Raw genomic sequence first — 21,202 nt, forward strand, 5'->3', positions numbered from 1 at the left:
GGGGCAGAGGCGAGGGCGGCGGCGAGAGCGACGGGCTGGGCGGGCCGGGCCGGGCTGGCAGCGAGCCGGGCGTGTCCAGGCCGGGGTGAGTGGTGGCCTCCGCGGGCCTCTTTCCTCGTCGGTGTGCGGCGGCGGGGCAGAGGGGTGGGCTCGGCTCGGATCTCTCCTTACTCCCGGCCCCGTCTGCCCGGGGCTCTCCGGGGCAGCTCCTGGGATCGGGCCCTGAGCTGCTGTAAGCGGTGCCCCGAGCCCCGCGCTCTGCTCGGCCCGCCCCGGGGAGCGCGGGGTCGGGGGGGCTCGGCCGGGGGCCTCGGGGAGGGTCTGCGGGGGCGGCGAGCTGGGGCCGCCAGCCGGGCCGGGACAGTGATTCCACCTTCCCCAGTTGTTCTGTGGTCTCGGGCGGGTGTCCCAGGGCTGAATGGCTTCTCCTCGGGAAAGAAAGCGATAGTCCTCGAGGTGGTTAATCGCGACATGCTGAGCATCAGTAGCCGCCTGGGCATCGTTTCCCCCTGTTATGTGTGTGCCTCTCGTGGCTGCAAGCAACCAAGAAGTCCTCGGTCCAGGCTTTGTCGAGGGGTGTTTCCTGATATGTCTTTTATCGTCTAAATGGCGGGAGGCCGGAGCGGGGGAGATTTGTCATCGAACTTTGATTTTGTTTGGTTTTGCCGCAGATCTGCATCATGGAAAAGCAAGTGCTTGAATCCACAGAGGAGCGGACGTTTCAGTACCAAGATTCTCTGCCATCCTTGCCAGTACCTCCTCTTGATGAATCTTTAAGTAAATACCTCGATGCAGGTAATGATTTAGTGTGGTAATGGTAGCGTGGCATGTGCTGCTTTAACCAGGCTGATCTGAAGATGTTTGCGAAGTGATTGTAGAGACAGCTTGTATCAGCTGGTGTAATTGGGGTGTGGGATACACACAAGCTTAGAGTGCCAAAGGTCTTTTTCAGGTTCAAACCCAGAACTTAATTGTCCAGAGGAACCTGAGTAAAAGTTTTCATTTTATTCCTAATTACCTTTCTTCAAGGGAATTGGGCATGTGGGAAGGTTTACTTTTTGGTTTGAGGGTGGATTTTTTGATTGTTTTTTCCAGCTGTATCAGCTGGTCTAATAAAAGATATTTCTCCATCAGCAAATTTTGTTTTGCATAACTGCTTGTTTATGACTGTGTTTGGCCAGGATCTTTGTAAAAAACCAGTTGTTTCAAACTTTTCCTACTTAACATCGGTGAGAAAGAAGAACATTTACTAAGTATATAGTAGTAGGAAAAGGCAGTGGTGAGCATTTATTGAATAATTTAATTTGAATAATTTCTTCCTTGAAATGTTGACTAGTCTAATGACGATCACATAAAAGTTTTGAAAAATACGTGAATGCACTTCTGTCTAGCTTTGTTTACAAAGCAGAGATGACTAGTTGGTTCTTTATTATCGGGTCTTCATATATTGGGATTGACAAAGATACATTATCTTGATACAGTATCTTGAGATTACTTTCTTATGTTTCTTCAATAATTTTCAGAATTCTGAGGCATTGAGGTTTTTTCTGGAACATTTGCTTTGTGTCTTTACCATCTTACATGTATTGGAGGAATACTAACAGAGTAAGACTTGGAGTTCTCTCCTTAGCAGAAACAGACTACACCAAAACTTCCCTTTCCTAAAATAGAAATCCTGATGTTGACTCTGAGTTCCCATTTATTCTGAGTGTAGTGGAAGTGGCCCACTTCTTTAATGTTCATTACATCATTGCTTTTCGATGCAGAATGTTGAAATGGTGGGTTTAGAGCAAAAGAACTATGTATGTATTCATGTCTGAAAAATACATTTTAATTTTGTTTTAGTACAGTTGTAGTAAAGTTGTGTTGTAATAGTAGTGAACCTGCAATAACAAAATTCCTGTTTAGTTTTGTTAGCTGAGCTGGCTCTCCAAGTTAATATACAACTCTCTCATGGAGTGATAAAGTCTTGACAGTGATTTGTTTGCTCTTGTTTTCTGATTATAATCTGTGTTTTCATAAATAACTTATCACATGTCCTTTTATTTTCATGCTGAAGTTAGTTGCTACTTACTATTGCTTGTACATAAGTCGTGCTATAACTTGAATCATTGTTGCTCTCCTTTAGGCTCACTGGCAGTAGGAGAAAAGTTAATCCAGTATTTGCTGTTCTGCCACAGTCTTCCCTTGTAGAAATCACTTAAAGCCAAAGTGTGCAGTGCACAGTTCTAGACACTAGCTGTGTGGTTCTCATTGCTTAAGCTTGTTATTTGTTTTAGTCTTTGAAGGTGAGTGAAGGAACGGAGGTGCTTCTGAAGAACAATTCAAAACCTCCAAATGACTTTTGATAGAGGCTCTAAATCATTCCAGGGAAACTGTCTTTCATTGGAAGAGGACTCCAGGCACCTGTCTTTTTAAAGCCAGTCAACTGGAAAAGCTGTCTCAAAATATGCCTTATTTAAGGCTTTACAAGTAGCTACCTCTTCTTTAATGAGTTAACCTTGTTTTGAAAGTAAGCCTTGAGAAGAGAAGGTGGCCATAGCCACGTTATTTAGCTTTCCAGTTCACCCCAGAGGTCAAGATTCATAAACTTGGACTCAACAAGAGAGTATGAAAACCCAAAGTTCCAGCTTTCCAGAGGTTCCTTAACTATGCAACTGAAGGTGTCTTTCATGGGATACTTCTTGTTCATGGACAGAGCTGATGTCCTGTTCAGAAAGGAAGACAAGATCTGTGGGCTGGAGAAAGTGGCAAGAGGAGTTTGACTGAACTCGAGTGAGAAAGGGACTGAGTTCTGTTCCTTCCTAATAGTGCTGCTTCTGCATCTCATTAAATAGTTTTTCAAAGGAAAGAGACCCTGTAGTCATAGGGTGGGAAGAGTTCATCTGGACTAGATTCCTGTTCAGAGCTTTTCTGACTACAGCAGGTTGCTCTGGACTTGTTTAGCCAGGTTTTGTTTATCTGCAAGGATGGAAATTCCACAGCCCCTGTTATGTAACCTGCTCTGGTGTTTGATCACCCTCACTATTCAGAGGAAGAGGGAGACACAAAAAAACAAACCAGAAACTTCACATTTTCCTTGTCAGAAATTTCCCATATTCCAACTGTATTCCATTGTCTGTTATCATATTTCTCTGCATCTCTGAGAGGAGCTATGCTTTATTTTCACTACACCTTTACGTTCAGTTGAAGAGTGCTGCAAGGTCTTCCCTTTGCATTCTCTTCATAAGCTGAACAAACTCAGTTCTCAGACCCATCTCATCGTGTCCCAATCTAAGGATTCTATCAATAGAGACCAGAACCTAGTGATTTTGCTTTTTTTTCATTTTCTACGTGCATATTGCTCTGTAATGACTTTATAACTTGAATAACAGAGGATAATCACTCTTTCTTTCAAATTGTATGTGTTAATAAGGTTACTCACTGTGAAACCTGAGTGTTGGACTTCCCTCAGTCTGGGAAGGCTTTCAACTTCAGGTTTCCTGGGTGACACCTGTAATCTGCTATATGGTATAGGTGAATGGCTCTCTCACTTATTATTTCTTTCTTCATCTGTCTTCGCAACTGGTGGTGTGCAATTCAAACTACCTCTAGATGAGGTCTAGATGTGTTAAGTCACTGCATGAGTGTTCATAGCTGGTCATGTGTGGTGAAGGTGTAAGGGGAATGCTGGTACCTTTCCAATCATGATGGTCTTACAGTGGAACTTAAAGAGGTCCCAATGCAATTTAAACACAATCACTGTATGCTAATATTTGACAATGGATGTTCTGTCTTGCTGCCTAAGGTTGTCAGCATATGTTTAAAACTACATTTGTTGGTGATATTTGGCCCTCTCCGTGTCTGTCCTATGGAATAGGAAAAATATCACTAGGATTTGCATTATACTGTTGTGGAGTACCATAAGGAGGCCAGGATGCACCTGAAAATGGATCCTTATCTTTCACGTCAGGACAGGTAATGCAAAATGCTGAAATGTGTTATATAATTAGGATAAAAATTGAATTATTTGGAAGAGGAGTGAGGAGGACTTAATCTTGGAGGAAGAGGATCAACACTGAACAGATTACACGTGAAAAACTACATGAGTCATGTTGGGATGTGCCCGTGAGTGCTGAGGGAGCTGGCCTTCGTCATTGGAAGGGCACTTCTGATAATCTTTGAAAGGTCATGGTGATTGGTGAAGGTTCCTGAAAAATGGAAGAAACCAGATGTTACTGCTGTCTTCAGGAAGGACAAGAAGGAAGATTTGGGTCACAACCGAATAATTAATCATGCTTTAATCCCTTACAGTCCCTGGCAAATAATCATGGATACTATTTCTGATCATATGAAGGACAAGAAGGTGGCTGGGAGCGGGCATCACTGGTTTGTAAAGAGGAAATTGTACTTGACCAACTTGATAGCTTTTTACGATGAGGTGACTGTCTCGCTGGATGAAGGAAGAAGAGTGGATATTGTTTATATTGATCTTAGCAAGGCTTTTGGCACATCAAAAGCTTTTTTAAAAAATTCCTCATAGATGAACTAATAAAACATGAACTAGGTAGTGGACAGTCAGTTGGGCTGAAAACTATCTCAGTTGCTGGGCTCAAAGGTTTGTGATCAGCAGCGCATATTCCAATGTAGGCCAGTCTCTGATGATGTACCCCAGGGGTCCAGTAATTTTAATATGTTCATTAATGACCTGTGTTAATTAGTGTGCCGTGCATGATGGGACAGAGTGCACTCTGCATTTGGAGAAGACACAAAGCTGGAAGGAGTGGTTGTACTGCCATCCAAGGGACCTTGACAGGTTGGAGGAACAGGCTGACAGGAGCCTCATGACATTCAACAAACAGGGAAATGCCAAGTCATTCACCCAAGGGGGAATAACTTGACACACCAGCACAAACTGGAACCGAGTGCACGGAAAGCAGCTTTGCAGAAAAGCCCCTGGGATCCTGGTAGGCCTAAAGATGAACATGAGCCAGCATGTGGCCTTGCAGCAAGGCATGCCAGTAGTCTCCAGGGCTCTATTAGGAAGAGCATTGCCAGCAGGTACAGAGAAGTGATCCTTTCCCTCTGTTTGGTGCTGGGGAGGACACATCTGGAGTTCTATGTCCATTTCTGGATTCCCCAGTACAAGCAAGATATGGGTGTACTAAAAGGAGCCCAGAAGGTGATTAAGGTCTTGGATTATCTGACATATAAGAAGAGACTGAGAAAGCTGAGATTGTTCAGATCTTTGTAATATGTGTGATTACTTGTGGAGGCGTAATGAAAGTGGAGCCAAACATCACAGTAAGAGATGATGGGCACAAACTGAAATACAAAAGATTCCTTTTAAACGTAAGAAAACTCTTTTTATTGCAAAAGTGGTCAAGCAGTGGAACAGGTTGCTACTAGGGTAGTTGTAGAGTCTCTGTCCTTGGAGATATTTGAACCCAGCACAGCCCTGAGCAACCTGCTGTAACTGACCCTACTGAGATGAAGTGTTTGACTAGATGAACAGAAGATAAATTATACACCAGGTGAGTATAAGAAAAAAATGAGGTGTGCCTGTATGGAAACTGACATCAGCAGTGCCTGTTACTGATTTCATGGTAAAAAGGCTTTAAGGTGGGTTTAGGTTAAAATAATGACTAGTTTTGCAGATGTTTATGGAGAACTTTGGCCTATGTGGCACACGATCTGAGAGAAATCCAAAAGGATTTAAAAATAAAAAAACTGGCTAGCAGTAACTGCATTTGGTATCATTCAAAGGTGGGCATAACCCAGGGACAGTGAATGAGAATTAAGTTGCAAGGGCAAGTTGCTTGTAGGCCATGGACTTGAAAATAAAGGCAAGCAGCTTATAGTTGGTGTAGGGTGGCAGACATGTGGCATAATGTGTTAATTTACAAAATTCCTACAAATTTAATTACTTGGTGAGTTCTGTCACAGATGATGAGGTTGCAGAATTCTGTAGTATTTCCAGCTTATAAATATATTTGATTTAGTTATCTGTTAGGTATTTCAGGTTTTCAGCAATTGCTTTCATGTGCTAGCTTCTGTATTTATTTAAAAGTATATATTTATGTTTTATTAGAACATGTTGATTTATTTAAATATTTTTAAAAGGTGTTCTCCCTTCAGGTACTTGTTTTAGAAAAATAAATTTTCATCCACTCCCTTGCCTGTGGATATCTGAATCTTGGAATAAATCTCAGGATACAGTTGTCTTTAAAATAAAACTGTTTTCTTTTTGCAGTGAAGCCATTTCTAAATCAAGAGGAATATCAAAGAACTGAGAATATAGTTAAAAAATTTGAAAATGGCATTGGGAAAGAGTTGCACCAGAAATTACTGGAAAGAGCTAAAATGAGAAGGAATTGGGTATGTGTTTAGATATATAAGAAATCTTAATTCAACTTATGGAAAACTGGTTATTCAGGATATAATTCAAAGAGTCATTTCACATTTTAAATCTTAGGATCTTCTATGTATCTGCCACTTGGCCTGTGGATATGAAAGCATTTATTTTCACGTGTGACTTGGTTCTTTTCAAAGCTGACTACCTAAGAGAGCTCACCAACTGAAATTATAGTTACTTACCAGCTTTTGAATGCTTTGTCTATCAATCTCTCCTTCTATGATATCTGTCCCTGCTCTCTCCACCTTAGCAAAAAAAAAAAAAAAAAAAAAAGGGCAAACAAAAACCAAAAGAGAAGCCCAACAAAACAAAAGCCTGGAATCTAGAGCTTGGTCTCTCTCTTTCACTTCCCAGAAGGAGGCTATGTGGTAGCATTTTAAAGTTGTGTTTCAACAAACACAACTTTAAAGAAAGGAGATATGAGGAAAGGAAAAAGGAATATGAGGAAGGTCACTACCAAGTGGAATTCATGAGAACTTGTGTCTTAACATGACACATTCCAGAGTGGGGATTTTCAGATGATGATGAAAGCTATACATTATAAACTCTGTCTCAGATCCCCTCTCAACACAAGTCTAACTTTCCTTCCATTCTCCATGGAGTAATCTCTCTCATCTTTGCAGCAGCCACAGCTGACATCTGCAAGACTTTAAGATGATGAATATCAGGGAAGAAATGTTCATGATAATTTACAGTTTAATATTCTTAAACAGTATTGAATTTTATTTCAAGCTTGAAAATAGAAGAGCTAAATGTGTTGTTACCTTCAGCAGTTAGTTTTGAACCACTGTCCTGCCTTGTGTTATATAGGAACTACTATTCAAAGTACTAAAAAAAAAAAAAGGAAAAAGTGCAGGCAATTGAACACTTAGGTGATTATTAAAGAATTAATGACTAAAAATTAATTAGTTCTGATGCTAAACATTTTTCATTTCAGCTGGAGGACTGGTGGCTGAATGTGGCTTATCTTGATCTTCGCATCTCAACACAAATACACTGTAATATGGGAGGCCCTGGTCCCTATATTGAACACTGCTGGCCACCAAAAGAGGGCACTCAGATAGAAAGAGCATGTGTAAATATATGGCACACCCTGAAATACTGGGATCTGTTACGAGCGTAAGACTTCATGAAAAAATAATTAATCCTAAATATTAATGATCTATGTATCCTGTAGTTGCAAATATATGTTTATGTTCATTGACATGCATTCTTTGCAGTAAAAGAGAGGTTTGTCTAACCTTCATTTAGCTCCATCATTATAATTTCTCATATTTAATTTTGGTGTATTTGTTACTACAGAGAGAAGGTGACCATAGAGAGATCTGGGAATACTGTTCTGGACATGAACCAATTTCGAATGCTCTTCTGCACTTGCAAAATTCCTGGAGTTACCAGAGACTCAATCGGCACTTATTTTAAAACTGGTAAACAAATGAAAATTGGGGGTTAATACAAGCAAATGATTTTTATTAGTGGGCCAATGGAGTGCTCACTTTAACCATAAAATACTTGCTTCCTCAAGCACTAGGTCAGATACTAGTTGTTGAGTGCTTATATAAGAAAGCAAAGAAGACATCTCACCTACAAGTGCCCTTTTTGGTCCAATGTTTAGTCCTTACTAAATAAGAGTAAAAAAAAGCTCTACTTCAAATTGTATGTTACCAGTCTGATGCCTATAATAAGTGTGCCAGCATTAAGAATTGGAAAAAAGACAAATTCTGTGTGCTATAACTGTGTGTGGATTCCATGTATTATATGGACCGAATTTCAACATCATTACTAATTGCATGTTTTTGCACATTTGAGAAGGTATTTCTCAAGTGTATTCCCATATATTCTGTTGGGATAATTCTTGCTTATTTTTTATCATTGTGCTCTTTCTTGGCTTGGTCAGCTGCTTCTAGTATCAGTCTTGAAAGTACTTCATAGAGCTCCATAAAGGCATTCTCTTAAACTCCCGACAGTTTTCTAGGGTTCAGGATCAAGAGCTAAAGTGTAATGTTCTTATTCATCCTCCATTACCAAATACTGTAGCATTAGTAATCAGCAAACTGAAATCGTAACAACCCTTCCACACACATTCTGATGCATCCAGGGTTGTTCAGCAGTGTCGCTCTAGATGTCATGGACTCAGGAATTCAAGAAGAAGGTACTGCCTTGCTCCATAGAAAATATCCAAGTAAATCCCCATACCACATGAGATGATATGAAAATGCAAAGTTGAAGTCAGTTTTCAAGGGGGTTTTTTTGGCCTTTTTTTTAGCATTACAGTCGAAGAGTCAGTTCAAATACTAAAACTTAGAAGAAACATTCAAATGGTGGGAAGTCAGTGTTCTGTTATGATCACACTTAATAAACAAAGGTGGAGAGGCAATTTATGTAATTCCTCTCCCTATTCTACCTTAAAATATTGCAAGAACATCATTAAACAACAATCTTGCTTGTGTAATTTTTCATATCATACACAGCAAGTGATATCCATTTCCATGTAGATTGTCTACCTCCAGGTGAAATATTTGGTCCAGTTAGTTGTCTTGTTTCTCTGTGATTCATGGAGAAATACGAATACCTCCAGAGAAGGATTTGGGGCATTAAAATACGCAAGTATGTAAGATAGGTACTGTCTAAGGTAGAAGGGGTCTGTTTTTCTCCATTGGCCAAAGGGGGAACTGACATAGTCTAAACACTTGAAGTAGTATTTAGATTGCACAGTAGAGCACCTAAAATTTGTCAGGTAATGTCAGCTTGGAGTTAAAAACTGTACTAAAAACCGAGGGAGCTGTTTGATTCAACCTGTAGCAGACATCTCCATGAGAACAGGTGAAGAGCTCATTAAATGTTATTGAGTGTATTGGGTAGATCTCGACCACTATATGACACTGTAGTGACGTATCAGACACGTAATTCTAGATATGGTAACTTCCAAACTTAATTCTACCCTTTCCTATAGACAGGTAAGGTTAGGAGAATGCTACCTAAAGTAATTGAATTGGATGTCATCTCTTCTGATTTTTGCTATGTAACAAATTAATTTCATGATCTATGAAGATGAGGTCTAAATGAAATGACAGATTCCTCACTCTAGAATATCTTTAACCAAGTATATGTTGAATTTTGTTATTTGATTTAGAAAGTAGGACCGTAAAGGTAGATATAACAGCCATATAGATAAGGTTAGGATTTCTTTGGATGCTCATTCAGTTCCATACTTGTGGGTAAAGTATACATTTCTTCTTTTTCCCAGAGTAGAGTACATGGCTAGTTTGAGAAAAATACAACACTGTTTCTTGGAATTTTAGCACCTAGGTCGTGTCTTCTCCAGCTTTAGTCTAATTTCCAGGTAGATTTCCAGATGGGTTTGGTAGGGCAATGCTGGATAAATATACCTGGCCTGGAGCAGGCCAGTATCATCTTTGTTTATGTATAGTGGCCAAAGTGGTGTGTCAGTGCTCCCTTCTTATAGATATGCCTGTGCTGGTCAGGTGTGATTGACATGGCAGTGCATCACGAGGTGCATAACCAAAACTAGCACCAGACTTATTCAACAAACAACACTCATTCAAGCGAGAGAGATTGCTGGATCAACTTTTCAGCAGGGAACACTCATTTCAGCAGAGGAGGTTCCTGCAAGATAGCCAAATAAATGACACTTACTACTAGGTAATGGCAATGACTTGAAGTAGTTTATAATAGTGAAAGTTATGTATGACTTCTTTTGTTTTTTAAAATGTCATCAAATTTGCAGGAAGATCATGCAGTTGGACTTAAAAAGTTACTCTTTTTTTAATCTTTCCTGGTTTTAACTGTATGAAGTCTGCCACATTTTGAACAAAAAAGGGTTTGTAGGACTTGCTGAGTTTTTCCTGTATCTGTCACTCACTTTATCCCCAAGGTTGGATTTTTATTTATCTTATTTTTCATTTCAGAGGCTGAAGGTGAATGCCCATCTCACTTAATAGTTCTGTGTCGAGGTCGAGTGTTTGCATTTGATGCTATGCATGAAGGCAGTATGGTGACTCCTCCAGAGATATTCAGGTTTTCAAAATACCTTGTCTTAAATGAGCTGTCCTATTTAAGCTACATACCAAGGAGGCTTTCTTTTTCTATGTCCAGAGAATTAGGTTTGAGAGAGGCTGCAGCTTCTCCTCTAGCTGAAGGTTCAGATTTGACTAAATTCTTGTTTAATGCATGGCAGCTTCTTTCTGTAGAACATAATTATTATGTACTGCTGTACTACACCCATACAGCATCATGCAAAAGGCTGAAAGAAGATACTTTAGTAGAAAATATCCATTGTATATGAAGCTTCTTTACATGGAAATATTAGAAGTATCATCATTCCTTTCAGGAATGATCCGCATAGATAATTGTCTCATTGCTACTTAATCATTATCAAAGATGAAACACCACTGTCATGTTAATTTAAATCTAATACACTTGTGGTCAATTTTCTCAAGAGTAAAGAGGCTGGAATTTCTTTTGGTGAGAGCAGCAGAGTCCAAACTTGTAGCATACACTGATTGGCTTCCCGCAGCTACAGGGCAGTACAGCAGCATTTCACTTGCAGTTCTTTTCTTTGCCCCAGGCCTGTGACAACCAACCTGTTTGTGGCTCTTCATGTTCCTGAGCTGCTGCAAAGGAACAGAAAGAAAGAATTTGGCTCTTCAAATACTAAATTTCAACAGTAGCATAACAGGCAACGTTTAAAGCTTTTCTGTGCTGTATCTCCTATGTCCCAGTAGCATGTTCAGGTGCTGGCTTTTGAACTGTCAGTGCAGTTGTGGCCACAAAGTTTCCCACTCTGTTGGTCTAACTCTGATGTCACATGCAGAAGTAGTTTCAACATAAGTCTCTTGTGATCAATTTGGGATCTATATGCACGTACTTACTAAGAAAGGGTTGTTAATCTTATCTAGGAATAACTTACTGCATTTGTCAAAGTGTTGCTTATAGAGCACAACAGAAGGCTTGTAATTAAAACTGGCAAAAAGTGTACAACCAAATTCCTCAGGCAAGACAAAAATTAGTTAAACTAAACCTCACTTTTTAAAAAAGTCTGGTACTTTAATATGTAATATTTTAATGTACATATTTCTGGGTTTTGTAGCTGTACCTGTTAAGCAAGTAACAAATAAATGAACACCTGGGATACAGACAAAACCCCCAGTAACATTAGCTACTGTCTATAGGAAGACCAGCTTGAGTTGGGTTTGGTTTGGTGGGGTTTTTTTGGGGGTTTTCTTTTATAACCTCATAATGGGTGTCTTACATTTTTTATAACTATGTCACTAATGATCAGTAGTGAAGTTTAATGGGCAAGAGTGCCAGAACAAAGCACGAGCCAGGACTGAGTGCCTGTAATTTGTGGAGTTTCTTTAACACTAGAACAGCACGTGAAAAACTGAATTTGCAAACTTAAAATTACCTCTCTGCTAATAGTTCTTCTAAAGGAAAATGCAAGGAAAAGGTAGGAGGAGAATTACTCTCATGTAATTCAGACTCTACATTTAGGATGTACTAAAGCTAGTGTTCTGCTTTAAATTTCAGGGTTTATCTTGAGGGAGATGTTTGTCCTGTATCTGATTCGTTGCTATAAATCTGCAAAGCCTGCAGTATTTCAGATGTCTGCACTCCACGAAGTCTGATCTACACTGCTAAAGTCTTAAGTCTAGTTTTAAATGAAGTGCATAATAACGCTTTAGGATCATGATTGTTTATATATAAGTTTGTACTGGGCTCGTAGCTGCAGTTTGAATTAACCATTAGTGTCTGAAAACAGAGCAGTTCTTCAGTTGTCCTTTGAGTTTGAGGGAAATGATTCATGCTTCCTGAAAATTCACATTGGCTTGTGAATATGGAACCAAAATTCCAACTTTGCAAAAAAAAGGGAGGAAAAAAAGGTGACTTTTGTTTTCTCTCTATCTGTTCTTTGTTAACTTCAGTTTTTGAAATCTTCTTACAGGCAACTTACATATATTCAGAAAAGATGTCTTAGTGAGCCAGATGGACCAGGACTGGCAGCCCTAACAAGCAATGAAAGGACAAAATGGGCAGAGGTAGGAATACTTCAACAGTTAGTTCCTGAGATATCAGGAAAAAGCCTTGTGATCACTGGAAATACATTATTTGACTTAGCTTTGTCTTTTTATACTTTCTAGTTGCGGGAATATTTGATTGATCTTGATCCAAAGAACTTAACTCTTCTGGAAAAAATTCAGAGAAGTTTGTTTGTGGTCTGCCTTGATGATTCTAGTCCCCATGCAACTCCTGAGGACTATACTGAGGTAGATAAGGATTTTTGATAACTTATAACTGGTCGTCTTCTCATAAAAATTTCTTCTGCATATGTACAGTAGATTTTTGCTCTTTCATAACAGAAAATGAAGCAGATAAATATGCAAATAATGCTTCTTTTTGATCCATAGGAAAACTTAATAGTTTGAATTCTTAGGACATTAGAAGTGGGAATGGCTGAAATCTACCTTCGTAACCTTTTAACCCTGTGTCCTTCAGGATTTTCAGAAACATAGTCATCAACTTTTTATCACACTTCTAATTAAAACTTGAGCTTATAATCATATTTCACTTGAACTGGATGAAAATGTCTTATCTATCAGGGAGATCTCACCCTCTTAATGTAGACTAAGTTTAGCTGACAGAGGTTGGCAGTGTACTCAGTGTTTTTTTAAAACTCACAGCACGTAATCTTTGCTTTAGCTTACAAGGCTGGGACTAACAGGTGATCCGACTGTACGCTGGGGAGATAAATCCTACAATAGCATATTCTTTTCCAATGGAACCTGCAGCGCATTCTGTGATGTAAGTTGAAATTTTTTCCATCTTATAAACTCTTTGAGTATTTTTTTACTGAATTTCCCCTTTCAGAGTATTATTTTAAATGCTTAATGTGTTCCTCTCTAGTATAACCTTGTTTACCAGGCACCTTTTCTGACGACTTTCCAAAAGCAGTCTGCTTTCTCAGTGTTTGATATCATACCATACTTGAATTACGAACATGAGATCTGAAATAATTTCTTAGAGTATTTAATGAGGGAGTTCCAAAATAAAAAAAAACGCAGTGCACAAGAAGGCTTAAAATTAACTCTTTGTATGATGCATCTATTTGAACAGCTGTGTTTTTTAAACTCCTGGTTTTTTGGACTCATTATTGCATGACCAGAAGGGCTTACATCTTGCCTGAAACTGCCTTTCCACAGCAGCAGTACATTGTGCCTCCCTGTCCAGCTGCAGAGGAGTCAAAACAGTGGGTGGACTTAAAGCAGTTTTCTGTTTATTATAGAACTAGAAAAACAAGTCCAACGCTGTGCAGTAAAACTGTTGATCTGCAGGTAAAAGAGTGGGATAGGTAAAAAAGCAATTTGATCATCTTGCAGTTATGCAACTAATGTGATATCTTGTCTTCTCTGATTTTAGCATTCTCCTTTTGATGCCATGGCTTTAATTACAATGTTATCTTATGCCGAAAAGAAGATTATTGAAAATGAGGGAAAATGGAAGGTATCTATCCTTTATAAACTTTCAAGTTTATAGTTAACATATATTATGTTATATTATCTTATGGATAATATATTCTGTTTTCCCTTCTTTCTTTCTGTCTACATCTTCCCAGGGATCAGATAATGTGAGGGATATTCCATGGCCAGAGGAACTTGTATTCACAGTGGATCCAAAAATTATAAATGAAATTGGACGTACTAAAGAACTGTACTACAAGCAGGTGGAATTTCTTGATGCTTCTATTAGTTGGTTTTTTTCATTCTATTTACATGTTTTTAGTTGGTCTTTCTCCATGCTGGAGAAGAGGAATATTATGATGTTATTGATGAATTGATGAATCGGGGGGACTTAACAGGTGGTTAAATTTGTTGCATTGTTGGTTTATATGACTGTCTTTTGAAGTGGATCAAGCTGTGATATTTCTTGACTTCTGTGGGTTTTCTTCCTTTGGTATGACAGGTATCTGACTTGCAGCTGGTGTCTTATGCCTTCACATCCTTCGGCAAAGCATTGCTTAGGAAGAAGAAACTTCATCCTGATACATTTGTGCAGCTTGCCCTTCAGCTTGCTTATTACAAATGCCACGGACGGTAAGAAAACATCAGATTAGGAATAAAAAACCTAGTTTCTTGAGTAAAGAGGTGCAGTGGCTTTGCAATGTTAGTGTGTAATTTGCTATGGTGATGTAAGAATGAAGAACTAAGGGTTTTTTGAAGTAGCAGTTGCATAAGACCATACTTGCTTCAGAATTTTGCCCTTGTGCCCATAGGGATAACATGTGTACATATTGTGGAATGGATGGCAGAACACAGTCCACAAAAAGGTGAATTTTAGCTGAACAGGGGAAATAGTTGGGCAAACACCAAATGCTTAATGGGTCAGGATTCTCTACTGTCGAATAGTTGGTCAAATAGAGAAGAAAGCTTTATCTGTAGCAAGTGACAGCCATCAGTAAAATGTTTAGTCTTCCAAGCCTGTAAAATGCCTCACAAACCTTAGTGTCTCACTGTCTTTAGCAATATTGGATGTTAAGGTTTGAGCAGAATCATAGAGAGCCTCCAAATGCCTGCCTCTACATTTTTGGATGTCGCATTTTATTTTGTATTATTGATCAGAGGCATCATTCTTCCTGGTATTGGTGTTCCCAAATTTCTATTTTCTAACTAGCACCTATTATGGCTTGTATAAGTCATTACTGACGTGGCGAGTATTGCTTGCTTCAGAAGGAAAGTTTCGTCATAGGAATGTGATGCTTAGTCACTGGTGATGTGATCACATTGTAGCAAAGGCTGGTAGGTCTCTGTTTACTGAACATTAGGATAAATTAATTGTCTGACTGAAATAGCCTGTTTGGTCTGTTGTAAACACACAAGTATGTTTCACGGAAGTCGTATTTTAAATGGCAGACTGTCACAGAGCTGGACATGCTCCAGGTAAAAGCTGGATGGCTGTCAGTATGCAGCATATCTTCTGAGCCTTTTCCCTCTAAATACATTGAGACACATGGCTTATTTTAAATGTGTCACTTAATTTTTGAGGGTTTGGGTGGTGTAGGTGGTTTCTTCAGTGGAAATATATGATGAAACTGAAGTTTGGGTAATTTCAGCCTGTTTTTGCTAGAACCTGGTAGATCTGTAGTCTGCAGAAAATAGCCATGAAAACACAGTCTTTTCAAGGTATGATTATAGTACTGGCACTTTTTTCAGTCATCTGTCTCATAAGAGTGCATAGAGTTCCTTTGTGGCTCTTTTTTGGACGCATAACTTAAAGAAAATTAGTGGGTTTCTGGTACTTGTAACTGAGCTAAATGTGTAAGATCTTTGGCAGGACTTTTTGAGTCCTTCAGAGAGCAAATAGTTTTGTTAAGGTAATGAGATACTCTTCCCTAATTTTTGTTCTTAGTCCGGGCTGCTGTTACGAAACTGCCATGACCAGGCGTTTCTACCATGGCCGCACAGAGACCATAAGACCGTGTACTATGGAAGCAGTGGAATGGTGCAAGTCCATGCTGGATCCTTCTGACAGTGTAAATACTGAAATCCTGCTTTAATCATCATGTATTTAGAAGACCTGTCATTTGAACTGCTTAAAACTTGCTCTTGTGTTGTCTCATTGATGGGAGTTGTCATCTTTCCAGTGAGACAGATTTCAAATGTTGAGTTGCTTAAACTCTAGTTCTGGTCATTGTGACTGAGGTGTGCTGTCATGTATGGGCTTGTTTGTTTTTCTATCCTATTTGACTTTTGGTTTCAAGAATGTAACTGTCTTGAGTTACATTCACACTGATTTTTTCACACCTCAAAACGTTGCTTGGTTGGATCTGAAGTATTCTGCTTTGGTTATGTATTTAATTTCCAAGTGAAAACGGGAAATGTTTATCTAATATTTGCATCAGAGAGCAAGATTGAAATCTGTTTGTGTCCTAGTGGCAACAGGGATGTATTCCAGAGTGTCTCTGAATAACTGAACCAGAGACCTTTTCTTTTCCCAGCAACTGCGCTCTGGTGCTTGGCTGGCAAAGCACATCATGCATTTCTTTCCCAGTGAGAGCTGTACTAAAGCTCTTTTTGTTCTCCTCCCTGCACATTTCTCAGAGCCTGAGAAATTAAGCAAGGAGAAGATTTTTGAGACAAAGGGCTATGTGTCTTTAGAAAATTCAAAGGGTGTATATTATTAATGCATCTGAAAAACATACAGGAATATGGCTGTCAGAAAGTATGTGTGATTGTTAATTCTAACCTTCAAGAGCACTTTTTCCTGGTCTTCACTGGCTTCTTTTGGCATGTGCTGCAGCTTTAAAACTCAGTTTTCTTTCCAGATCTGCTTTCCTGTTATTTCCCTGCTCTTCATTTACCTTCTAACCACTTATCAGGCTTCCAGCACTAATTGTAGCCTTTTTCTCTTTGCAATATTAAATAGCATCTCCAAATATCACCCTGCTTTTTTTAATGCTGATCTCCTGGGACTTAAAAACTGTGTTCAGTAGTATTGAAATTAACATGCTTAAAAGTCTACCTTTACGTACTTTTTAGTACCTTAAAGTTATATACTTTGGAAAAAACACTTTTATCTCAAATTTTCCTTTACTCCTTTTGAGCTTAGTAGCTCAATATTTCTGTTGGAAGGGGCCTACAATAATCATGTAGTCCAACTGCTTTGTCTGATTCAAGGCATGATGATCATATAAGTGCAACCACACCTGGTAAAAGCTAGTGTCCTTCTGACTGAAGGGCATTATAGAAAATTTTGGGGTTTGATTACTCTAGTTCACAGTGGTTACTTTTCATTGTTTCAGATTTTTGGGAAAGGAGCATGAGGTTTAGAATATTGTTCAGTGCACAGGTGATCTGAGTAACAGAACAGAGATACAGGAAGCAAATGAGCACATTCTTCTGGAAAACGAATTTGGATTTAGGAGAAGGAGTTTGAGAGAGCTTCTAATGTACCTTTAAAGTTCCTCCATTTTCTTTTATCTAAAATTGTTAGAAACTGAAAGGGAAAAACTTGTTGATCTGTGATTCCTAATGTGTTACTCATTTGCATTTTTTTTCTTTTTTCTTAATTTTTGTTCTCTCTCCCCCTACTTTACACAGACTTATCAACGACTACAGCTGATGCATAAGGCATTTGCAAAGCACAATAAAATGAGGAAAGAATGTGAGAATGGAAGAGGTACTCTGGCATCAAAACTTTTTTTGTTTTTTTTTTTCTTGTGGTGAAAAGGGAATATTGTTGTATGCTAATACATTTTCTCTGTCTTATTTTCCACCTGAATAAAAACTATCCCTTAACATTTTACACTTTAATTTTGAGAAGAACTAAAATCTAGTCTTCGGGCCTTTCCTTGTACCCCAAAGATATGTTCACTTTGAAAGTTTTTCTGCCTAGCTAAACATTATTTTGGAATACCTTCCAGTCAAATATATACCTGTCTGGAAAATGAAAAATGTACTCTTCTAAGGCAGAGGAGAGATTTGGGTGAGGTTCTAACCCATCTATGTTAGTGCAGTACATTATTTTATGAATGAGTATCTGGGAAATAATCACCTGATGAACTTCATACTCTCTCCATTCTACATGGTGTGTTATCTAGGCAGTTCTGGCCCTGAAAGCCTTTTTGCCTTGTTCACATAATTGCTAGTGGGGCACTTTCACTGCTTGGCTGAAGTGGGAGTTTTCTTGTGTTTTGTTTTCCACAGGAACTGTGCTGGGTTTCTGCTACTTAGATAATTTGCTTTTGTGCTCGGTGCTGCAAGCTGAAAGTGATGACGGCCTCTTAGATCAAACATGTGGGAAATGTTTTTGGATGCTACAATACTACTTTGTTAGCAGACTGTGTTGTTTATCTGTCCTTCAGCTGTTACTTGAGCTCCTAGCTATGCAGAGGAGAAGAAGCGGAAAAACAGGAAACGCTGCTGTTAATGATTTTGTATTTGCATTTATTTGACAGGCTTTGATCGTCATCTTCTGGGTCTCCTGCTCATAGCACAGGAGCAAGGACTGCCAGTGCCAGAACTGTATGGGGATAAGGCCTTCACAGCTAGGTAATTCATATTCTTGTCCTGTGGGGAGTTGTATCCCTTGATACCAAGGCCTTTGCCACATGGGCCTTATCTGTGCTGATTTCTTAATCTCTAGGACAAAATAACTGTTTTATTAAACTCACTTTGTTTTAAATTACCTTTAAAAGTGCTGCTTTTGTTTTGTGTTGTTTTACAGTGGAGGAGGTGGGAATTTTGTCCTTTCAACTAGTCTGACTGGCTACACCAGGTTTAGTGGATCTGCACTCCCCATGGTACAACATGGCTATGGCTTTTTTTATTCAATCAGAGATGACAGGTAAGGTTATAATTTCATTTTAGGTATGGCTCTGCCTTTACCACAGAGGGAGAGGTGGCTAACAATTAGAATGAGGAAAGGAAAAGACAGAAGAAATATGGCTGAACGTGTCAGGAGAGGTTGAGAAGTGAGGTACATGAAATAGAGGCACTGATGTTCTGGGAAAGCATATGTGTGAGGCAGGATGAATGGTTGAGGTGAAGTGAGCACCAAGATACTGACAATGAGCAGAAAGTAAAGGATGGGGAAGGTGAAAGAAGGGAGTAACAAAAAAAGTTAACTTACTTTAAAATAGGCTGTCATTTTAGAGATCATTTGTAACATGCAGAGGTGTTTTTTGAAAAGTTTTTTAGCTGAGCTAGAGCAGATAAAAGTACAGATGAGCACACTGCCCATCGTTCATGGAGTGACACACACAACTCAAACCAGACCTTTTTTGAGTAACAATAAGAGGCTAAAACATTTAGTTTCATTTCTGAAGTCGTAAAATTTGAAAAGATTCAACTTTGGCTTATTGGTCTTATGGACAAAAATTACTGCTTTTTTATGAAATCTAAAAATACTTCAACTAGAATGTGTAGAGATAAGTTGCTTGTTTATGACTTAGGTGTAATTCAAATGACTTCTTCCTAAAGCTAAATATAGATTGCATGCATATTTGAATCAGTTTGAGTATACAAACCATTTATACTTTGATCTATGGCTCTCTTAAAATAATTGGAACTAGATAAAGATTTACCTTTCATTAGGTAAATAGAAAAATAGTACTTAAAACCTTAAACTAGTTGCAGAAGAAGAATTATAATTAACAGCATTTTCAAATATAAGCAGAAAAGTAGTGTCACTGCATATGTAGTAATGGGTATTTAAATCAAAGTACCTGGTTTCAAGATCTGTCAGCATTATTGCTTACTGAAGGCACTAGTGATCTGAGTCCTTTATTAATGTTGAGACAGTATGTTCATGTGACAGTTTTTACTTCAGAATTGATGTTCCTTTGTGAGACTTCATCCTAGACCATGACAATTAAGTGTGGTAACCTCGTTGTTTTCTATATTGATAGGATCGTTGCAACCTGTTCTTCTTGGAAATCATGTCCAGAGACTGATGCAGAAGTGCTGTGTAAAACTATGTTCCAGTGTTTTCATGACATGCTACAGTTAACAGTTACAGCTCAGCTGTAAGCTTGATAATGATGTAAAAGGCTTTGCAAGGTCACGAATTATAGGTAGTAAGTAAAAATGAAATACTACTCAAGAGTACTGTTACATTCAAGACGTTTAATGATCTATGTGAAGTCTACCTATTTTTATGTGATTTACTGTGGTAACAGTACCCCTTGAAGAGTAATGTAGCCATTTGCAGCAGCAATGCAAGCAGTAGTACCTTATCTGTGTAGAACTATGCAATATTAAAATATGCCTCAACAATGCAAATGTACTTCGAGACGATGTTGGCGTGGAGAACTGATGGGAGATTTGTATTTATGATCTCAGTAGTAGCATGTAGAAATGTAGAATAGTTTGTAGTCTACTGATATTGTTTATGCCAGTGGAGCACTTAACTGTGTACTTAAGAGTAACCACACTACCCTCTTACAGTGGTTTGTGAAACAGAAGGGGTGCCTCTATTAGGTTGTATGGTATAAGTTATCTTTCATTTTTGCTATCAGGATTATACCAAATAAATCTTGTATCCATTAATGGGGATGTTCCCACTACATTTGTAGTATGAGAACACTACAATCTGAAGTATTTTGAAAAAGAATTACTCAATAAAGACAGAAAGCAGCATGAGTTTCAAATTTCTCAGTTTTCATCTTCTAGTGAACTGTGAATATTTGCTGCTTTACACTAATAGTACACAATAAAAATAAGCACTGAATTGTTTGATATGGTTCTCAGGATTTTAATACTTGATTCCTCTGAGCAGCTTTGTATTTTCCTATCATAGAAATAAAATTCTTCTAAAAATCAACTTTGTATTAATTGATTTATGGCTGGACTGTTTATGTGTAGCAACACTGTGTGAGAGAGATGATCTTGGGGACAGGTGAACTTGAAATTAGGATTCCAAAGTACCCATTGTTTTTTGTCTAGCTTGTAGAGTTTGAGAGAGATCTTACTGTTTGTTTTACAGAAACAGCTTCATTCTCAACTAACATGGAGCCAGTTTCTGTGCCCTCTGGAAGCACTGTTGCATATTTATTGTCCACAGTAGCGAGAACAGTTTCCCTTTTTATTTCCTCCCTCAAAGCCTGATACTCCTCTACAAGCCACGGTGTTACACTGTATCTTGTTACCTCAAAAAAATGGTGTCCTTATTTCAGCCTTTGTCTTCCCTGCCTTTACTGGACTACTTGTATGTTCTCTCTCAGTTAAATCTGACAACCATTCATTGTTTAATGTTTTATTTGAGATCTTCCAAAACTCGTGCAGAAAAAGAATC

The 21,202-nt window shown here is 38.6% G+C and overlaps 1 protein-coding gene across 4 annotated transcripts; it reads left to right on the forward strand.

The window, feature by feature from the left end:
- Window positions 1-8: 8 nt before the first annotated feature.
- CROT (carnitine O-octanoyltransferase) lies at window positions 9-20,727 on the forward strand. Of its 4 annotated transcripts, none has more exons than XM_027658693.1 (17): window positions 9-85; window positions 672-795; window positions 6,233-6,357; window positions 7,332-7,513; window positions 7,697-7,821; window positions 10,324-10,432; window positions 12,360-12,453; window positions 12,556-12,681; window positions 13,115-13,216; window positions 13,832-13,915; window positions 14,028-14,135; window positions 14,375-14,505; window positions 15,818-15,941; window positions 17,509-17,587; window positions 18,366-18,459; window positions 18,635-18,754; window positions 19,818-20,727. In XM_027658693.1, exons 2-17 carry the CDS (start codon window positions 681-683, stop codon window positions 19,936-19,938), a joined length of 1,839 nt encoding a protein of 612 aa, XP_027514494.1. In that variant the 5' UTR covers window positions 9-85; window positions 672-680; the 3' UTR covers window positions 19,939-20,727. The 4 variants fall into 4 exon arrangements, with proteins under 4 accessions (XP_027514494.1, XP_027514497.1, XP_027514495.1 ...); XM_027658694.1 differs by having other exon boundaries at window positions 82-121; XM_027658695.1 differs by lacking the exon at window positions 9-85 and adding an exon at window positions 134-232.
- The last annotated feature ends 475 nt before the right edge of the window (window positions 20,728-21,202 follow it).

This window comes from Corapipo altera, unplaced genomic scaffold (assembly GCF_003945725.1).
Source record: "Corapipo altera isolate COAL_440 unplaced genomic scaffold, ASM394572v1 63, whole genome shotgun sequence".
Classification (NCBI taxonomy): Eukaryota; Metazoa; Chordata; class Aves; order Passeriformes; family Pipridae; genus Corapipo; species Corapipo altera.

Excerpts from the sequence above, each read along its gene's own strand:
- CROT (XM_027658693.1), top strand. The coding sequence starts at position 681 with ATGGAAAAGCAAGTGCTTGAATCCACAGAGGAGCGGACGTTTCAGTAC. Across the intron at positions 6,358-7,331 it reads CTAAAATGAGAAGGAATTGG|CTGGAGGACTGGTGGCTGAA; the intron begins GTATGTGTTTAG and ends TTTTCATTTCAG. Across the intron at positions 14,506-15,817 it reads TATTACAAATGCCACGGACG|TCCGGGCTGCTGTTACGAAA; the intron begins GTAAGAAAACAT and ends TTTTGTTCTTAG.